The following is a 7,884-nucleotide window of genomic DNA, read 5'->3' as shown; positions in this document are numbered from 1 at the left end:
ACAGCTCGTCGGTCAACGTATCTGGAATATGCTGGAGCCGAATATGGTCTACTTTTAGGGGAATCTCTGTCGGGCTATTTCACATCGGATTAATTTCCCGTCTGACTAACCCCATAGACCAACCGAGTGATGCTGCTTACGGTAGATAATAGTAGTGGATGACGATACTGTTAGCATTGTCTCGTATTGTTTCAGGTAACGTTAGCCAGCTAGCTTCATTCGTTAGCTCCACGGACAGCTAGCTAGCTGATGTCCTAGAAAGCTTGGAGAAAGCCAGACAGAGCAAAACGCTATCTAGCTCGCTTCGCCAGCTAACCATAGCTAAGTAAACGCGAAACTTGATTCGACAAGGAATGGAGCCTATAGAAGAAATGGAAGTGAAAAAGAAAAAGACGTATGGTGGCGTCCGGCTGCTATGCATGCTTTCATTGACTTTTGGGTATTTCATTGTGGAAGTCGTGGTCAGTCGGATCACTTCATCCCTGGCGATGCTGTCGGACTCTTTCCACATGCTATCGGATGTCATTGCGCTTGTAGTGGCTTTGGTCGCCGTGCGATATTCCAAGAAAACTCAGGCGACAAACAAGAACACGTTCGGCTGGATCCGGGCGGAGGTGATGGGAGCGCTTGTGAACGCAGTCTTCCTCACGGCTCTGTGCTTCACCATCGTCCTGGAGGCGCTCGAGCGCTTCACCGAGCCGCATGTGATCGAGCAACCGATAGTAGTGATCGTGGTGGGCGCCGTGGGGCTCCTGGTCAACCTGCTCGGGCTCTGTTTGTTCCACGGACACGCAGGTGGCGGGCACGGCCACTCCCACGGCGGAGGCCACGGCCATGGGAATAAGAATAAGAGGGGTAAGATGGACAAGTGTGAAAGGCCGTCAGGAGAAGAGACCAACAACCTGGTGGGGAGTCAGAACAGTCCGAATGGCGTGAACACAGAGGGACTGAGACATGGTAAGCACGTTGGAACTGTCAGAACTACAAGTCAAGTGTACCATTTCCATTCGACTCTCATTGGTTATGTTGTGGTTTTGGGGGCATATGAGGATACAGTGCTGTTGTGTTGAGCTTGATCTGTGCTGCGCAACCATATACAGGAAGTGTGAACAGTCATTTCATAAGCCGCGACTATCACGCAGCCATAGCTGTCATACCAAATTAGTAAATAGCACGTGCAAGGAAATGGGCTTTATCATGGCTTTCATCATGGTTAACGGTCGAGATTGCATAACCGTAAAGCCTACCGCATTATTGTAGTAATGGCCCTGTTGCTGCTGACTAATCCTTATTGTTCCTACCAGGACTGTGGTTTTTCAACACGCCTGTTTGTTATCAGATAGCTGTTTGCTGGTGAGTTACTGTAGTATCCCAGGAAACGTGGCCTCCCTCTCACCTGGCTGCTTTAGTGACATTCACGAAGCCTCTGGTTTCACTCTTTAGTAAATATCAACTAGCTACTAGTTTACTATCATATAAATTGGCCTCTGTAGAAACATCTGACTCAGCCGTGAGCCATCTTGTTTTTGACAAGTTCAAACTTGCAAGCAAAATGTCTTGAGGGCCCCCCGATTCCCTATTCTGCTCACATTCCACTTCAATATTCCAAATAATTCAACCAGTGAAATTCACAGTCAGTGGGTACACAATAATAACCTTATTGTTACACGGCCATAACTTTATGTCTCAGCTTAATAAAGAGTAATAGGCTCATCATGTAGCTTCCTTGGGTGCCCCCCAAACACACACACACACACACACACACACACACACACACACACACACACCAAGAAGGGTTAAGCCTATAGCCGAGAGCCCATCTCTCCTCTACAGTGTTAGGCCCTGGCAGTTTCAATAAATGGAGGCTATTTTCCCCTCCTCCATGCACTGATCGCTGCCACTGGGTCATACATCAGTGTAGCCGCGGAGTCGACAGCTCCAGCGCACCATTAGCCGTTGATGAATGGCCCGGCGTCTGGTCGGCCCGGGATGCAGGCGAGCGGCCGCTGCTGCTCAGGTGTCATTGCCTCAGCGCTGTCACCGCGTGATGACACCCCAAAACACTCATTGAATTTGCTCAATGCGAGTTATGATATGGTGTGTTTGTTGTGTTGGCCGAGGGGAGAAGTTCCCACATGCTGGTTATTGTACGTGTCTGAGGGGTTTCCTTCATATGATCTTTATTTTTAGTTCTGTTTGATGCAGATTGCAGAATAGGACTTGGTGTGTGGCTCTCATGTTTGTAGCCCGAAGCACTTGTAACTGCCCGAGTCACAAGGCTAAATCTTCTCTCACAATCAAAGCTAGAATCCAGCATTGTTATCAGCAAATCCCCCCTCCAGTGGAGATGTTGACTTTATGGACCCTTAGAATGTATCTCAGTGTTTCCAATGCACTGTAGTGCTTCCAGCCTTTATTTTTTATTTAACCTTTATTTAATGAGATAAAAAACAATTGAGATATATAAAATCTCTTTTACAATTGTGACCTGGCCAAGAAGGCAGCAACGTTGCAATTCGACACACAGTCGATAGGGATTTTTCTATTTTTTTAACATGCATCCCTTATATGCCACGTCATCAACTGGAAACGGTGGGCATTAGCTACCGCAAGTAACCATCAGCCACCACTGGCATTCAAACCTTCCCCCTCATTAATTAGTATTTTTCTTACATATTCCAATAGGCTAAATAAGCTCTCTCCATTTGTGTCTTCAGAAATCGGCCGTAAAGACAGCGCCGAGGTGCAGATGAACGGCATCACCCATTACGAGGAGCAGGACCACGACCAAGCCTCGGCCTCGCTGAACATGCGCGGGGTCTTCCTGCACGTGCTGGGCGACGCCCTGGGCTCCGTTATCGTGGTAGTCAACGCCCTCATCTTCTACTTCGTGTGGCAGCCCTGCCCAGAGGGCAAGGTCTGCGTCAACCCGTGCATCAACGAAGGCCACAGCACGGACCACCAGCACAGCAACAACACCCTGGTGGACTTGCTGGAGCTGCCCGACCACAAGAAGCTCGGGCCCTGCTGGGTGCTCTACATGGACCCAACCCTCTGCATCATCATGGTGGGCATCCTCCTGTACACCACCTACCCCCTGCTGAAGGAGTCGGCCCTCATCCTGCTGCAGACAGTGCCCAAGCAGATCGATGTGCACCTGCTCAACGAGCGTCTGCTCGACCTGGAGGGCGTGCTGGCCATCCACGAGCTGCACATCTGGCAGCTGGCCGGCAGCCGCATCATCGCCACGGCGCACATCAAGTGCCACGATCCCACGTCCTACATGGAGACGGCCAAGCGCATCAAGGACTTCTTCCACGACGAGGGCATCCACGCCACCACCATCCAGCCCGAGTTCGTCACCTTCAACTCCGAGTCGCGGGACTCCCTGTGCGAGCTCTCCTGTCGACTGACTCAGTGTGCACCCAAGCTGTGCTGCGGCTCGGCCGACAAGAAGGCGGGCGGCGACGGCGTGGCAGGGGGCGCCTCGGCCCTGGAGGCCATCAGCGAGACCCCGGAGCAGGCCGCGGCCGCCCAGCTGCTCCTCCGGCCGGAGGCAGAGGTCGCCATCACTAGAGAGGTGGAGTCGTCTCTGTGAGATGGCGGGAGGGACAGAGGAGGGGCTGGGGAAACGACTGAGCTGGGCCAAAATCATCAGACTGTCATTCGCAGGAGACTCTTTTTTTTTTTACCCTTAGGCGGGGAAACTGGGATTAAGGAAATCATCTTTCTTCTGCTTTTTATCCGCTTTCAGTGCCCCCTTTATGACCGCAAAGTCCTCCAAAACCCCCCGTTTGACCTCTGTGTCTCGGTTTCTCTCTCAATCTCTTCTCTCCATCTATTTCTATACCTCCACCTCCTGACACCCCCAGCCAGCCTCTCCTCGCCAGCCCGGCCCCTCTCTGGTGGCAGTGTGGTGGGGATGCATGCTGGGGTTCACGGACCCATCTCCTCCAGGACTGGAGCGAGGCCTGCATGAGTGTTCCTCATTAACGCCGTGTGCTGATGCGTCATCTCGTCCCGTGGTGTCTCTGTGCCAAAGCTTCTCACTGCAGGACTGAAGGGATCCTCCGCACGGAACACATGCAAGTTAGAGCACACATCACTAGGGTTTCTTCCTTTAGTCTATGGACCTATTGTCAAATAATCTACTTTTTTTTTTGCATAGGCTTTGAACAGATCTATTTTCTTAGCCTCTGGCCCCAAATGGAAGAGTATTGTATTGCATAATAATTTATGTATTTAAGTTATTAGAAATGATCTATTTCTCTCTGTAGATGCTATTTGTAATATTTAGTTTAATGATAGACACAATTTTGCAATGTTATGTCTTGAATTTTTTGACAGACCATCTATGCTGTAGTCAAATGTTTTTCAAATGTGATGTTTTATAATCATTATGTTTCTCAGACTTTTTCCTGGCCTTGACTCAGTTTTAATTGCAGTCGCGTTGGAGACGGAAGCCGTATCGACACACCTTGCCTTGAAAACAAAATGCTTTGACATAGCACTGAGTATAGTAGACACACAATGTCACTGATCTTCTTGCAAAGGCAAAGTAAATAACCGTCTGTCGAGGATGTCTCGCGTGCCAGAGTCTAGTCTGTCACAAAGAAATGAGCACTGTACGCCATTGGTGAAACACTATTCTCCATGGGAGTCTATGCTGGAGGGCATTCTGGTGGCTGTTCTGTTGATTTTCAAGTCCTCATGAATGTGTTGGGGGGGGGGGGGGGGGGGGTGGCTTGTCACAATCCATGCTGAGGGATATTTACATTTCCAGAGACTTTCTACTGCAACGTTTGCATGACCAAACTGAAACTCGCGTTTGAACCTCAGAGCGTCACAAGGCTCTAGTCGCTGCTTACCAGTACATGTGCTGGTATAATTCAACAATATGAATATAACTATTTAGGGAATGACACGTCAAATATATAGCTTCTCTGTTCTTTTGTTTTGGACAGCTAGGCAGGCTGTTTGCTGAATTTAGTCCAGACAGTGGCCTTTGAAAATGTAGGAAATAGGAATATTGATCATTCCCTCATGGTCACCACAGATATCATTTAGATGGTGATTCCACTCCAAGTCAATGTGTATGCAATATGTAGAAATATGTACTGGGAAATGTATTTTGACGCGTTCCTTCATTTGTAATGTTTGGTTACTTTTATTCTGTGTCTTTTGAGACTTGAGCTCCATGTGCAAATTGGAAACAAAGTGTTGTTTTTTGGAATTTTTAGATATGACATGTCAGCTGATGTGTTTTTGATAAATATATATATATATATATATACACACACACACACACACAGTTCCTGTCCAATGTGTCATTGTGAAATAAAAAAAAATATGGCTGTTTGGTACAGTTGAAGTGAAACGTGCAGATTGCTTTATTTATTATTACCTGTGTGAATTCCCTCTGACTTCTGATCTGATAGTGGCTTGCTGTATTTTGGGACATACCAAAGCTGCATAAATTTCGAACATATTGTATACAGAGTGAACAAAAGATTAGGGCCTTGTGAAAACAACGGAAAGATTTGATCCCTTGTTTATTTTGCCACTTCAGTCATGGAGGGGAGATGGATTCTAATCTGTCTGACAACAAAGCTGACAATGTACGAAGAAGAGAACAAACAAATTCCAAAGGATAAAAATGATGTTGATTGATATACCATTGGATAGTGAAATAGATTACTAATAATAATATATACTGAGCTAGATACTAGATATCCATACAATATGAAGACAACAGAGTTATTATACTTATGAGTACATTAGCTAAAACAGATTAATTGTCCCTTTACATTGTGAGGCCGGTGGGTTTGATTTAACGCTCCACAAAGCTTTAGTTGTCTAATGGCTCTAAAAGGGATTAGAATTCACTTGCACTTTGAATCAAGCCAGGTCATTCAGATTTGTGGCTATGTAAACTTTAAGCTTAAAACCCTAATGACTGAGTGTGTACAAACACACTAGTCAAGAATAACATTACAGTATCTCACAACTCTTATCCATGGTGTCAAAACGCTGACAGTGGCTGTTTCTCACTAAAGTCACAATGAAAGCACATGTTGGGAGCATCTTGCTTCCTTAATGTGATCTATTTCTTGTTGAAAGAGGATATTGGAGAAGGATCATATAAGGAGGAATCATTCAGAAGTGTAAACTAATGGGATATCAGTAGGCCTATCAATTTTATTGTAAGTTCACTTCCTGGTACACAATGATGTCAGCTTTGATCCCATGTTTATTTTGCCATGGAGGGGAGATGAGATTAAGGGGGGTAGACGGATTAGGGTATAACTATGATTATATTGTATAGCTACAGTCATCGAATATATTTCAACTGCCTTTAGTAGACCGACTAATTTGATATCCTTACAATGTGCAGACATACATAGGACATTATTAGCTAATAAAAAAAGTAATTGTACCTTCCCATTGTGAGGCCGCTCCACAAAGCTTTAGTTGTCTAAATGGGACATCTGGTGAATTGGGACAGCATAAGAAAAGAGCATTGTGGTTCTGCCCTGAAAAGTGTAGCAATTGGTCCTGAGACCCTACTGAGATCTTACTGTGGAAGCACAAGTCACATGACATTATTCACATAATTCACACACATTTAATGAGTTGATGAATAGATAGGAAGGAAGGAGGAACAGAAAAAGTGGAAGCAAGCAAGCTCAAAGTCAAAATTGTGATCAACAGTGGAAAAAGGAGCTTCTTGGTTTATTTTTAGAGACAGATTTAATGCAGAAGTGTTGGTACACAGGTAACCTGCACAGGTTTACAATACAATGTACAACTTTTCCACTGTTGATGAATAGATATCAATATGTTTCAAAAATATTTTGGATGAATTCATGGACAGATTGAATAGGCTATATTAATTCACAATTAAAATAAATAAATCGATAAATCAATAGCAGACTGGACTATTGGCCTTGGCGAGATCTGTGCTCTAAATGTTTCCTCTTTTCCAGGAAGTAAAAGTGATAAGATGTATGATGTATGTATGATGTATGGTAGATTAGAAGGCAAAACAATTGTGTCTCTGTTTCAGTAAGCAGGGTCTTATGTAAGGGGCCCAGTGAGGGACATTCCAAAGGCAACAAGCACGGGGCTCTACCCAGCGACAGTCTACCCAGCATTCCTCCTCACTGTCTGCCCTCATTACCCACACACAGACGTTAGAGCACCTCTTTTGTGCCGTTTGTTTTTGGTCAGGTTTTCTTTGCACCTTTCCAAACGGGGGCATTGTACGCAGCAGGCCCACAGTAAAGTGGGGCCGCATTGACGCGCTGCTGACATGTTGGTTTTCGTGTATTATTGATCAGGGCCCCTCTTTGGGGGTATTGTGTCTCGGCCTCAGGTTGAATAAGGACAGTTTTAGCTTACGCACGTCGCTACCCATACAAACGCTGTGCTGGCAAATAAGCCATTTAGCTCTGGAGTGACCTCTCACCCTCGCCTAACCTCAGCCTAACACCCCTCCACCCCTAACACCCCTCGCACCCCCCGAACCACGCGCCACCTCCTGTCCTACTCACCCTTTTGGAAAGTCCCATGGACAAAGCCAGTGAGACAGATGGCATGGTGGAGTCACACACACACACACACACACACACACACACACACACACACACACACACACACACACACACACACATGGGGCTGGTTTTGGCCTCTGATGTGATGGAGGTGCTTCCCCAATCAAAACTACAGACAAACAGTGGCAGTAAAAAAAAAAGCAAGGCTAAGCCGGACCCAGACTGCTGCCACTCAGTATTGTGCAAGTTCACATAGAGTTAGCTCAAAGTTCAGTTCACACAGCTTAAAATTAACTGGTTCACGTCCATAGTTCACAATTTAGAATTTTGA

At 46.1% G+C, this 7,884-nt stretch overlaps 1 protein-coding gene across 1 annotated transcript; it reads left to right on the top strand.

Annotated features, from left to right (window-relative positions):
• On the top strand, window positions 1–5,377 carry slc30a1a (solute carrier family 30 member 1a). Its single transcript, XM_083642794.1, has 2 exons — window positions 1–957; window positions 2,718–5,377. Exons 1-2 carry the CDS (start codon window positions 354–356, stop codon window positions 3,596–3,598), a joined length of 1,485 nt encoding a protein of 494 aa, XP_083498920.1. The 5' UTR covers window positions 1–353; the 3' UTR covers window positions 3,599–5,377.
• Window positions 5,378–7,884: the final 2,507 nt, after the last annotated feature.

The sequence above is a fragment of the Poromitra crassiceps genome (assembly GCF_964638095.1).
Source record: "Poromitra crassiceps genome assembly, chromosome: 9".
In the NCBI taxonomy this organism is placed as follows: Eukaryota; Metazoa; Chordata; class Actinopteri; order Beryciformes; family Melamphaidae; genus Poromitra; species Poromitra crassiceps.
Note: the sequence above shows the minus strand (reverse complement) of the source record. Positions and strands in the feature narration are given on the sequence as shown.

Excerpts from the sequence above, each read along its gene's own strand:
- slc30a1a (XM_083642794.1), top strand. The coding sequence starts at position 354 with ATGGAGCCTATAGAAGAAATGGAAGTGAAAAAGAAAAAGACGTATGGT. Across the intron at positions 958-2,717 it reads CACAGAGGGACTGAGACATG|AAATCGGCCGTAAAGACAGC; the intron begins GTAAGCACGTTG and ends TTGTGTCTTCAG.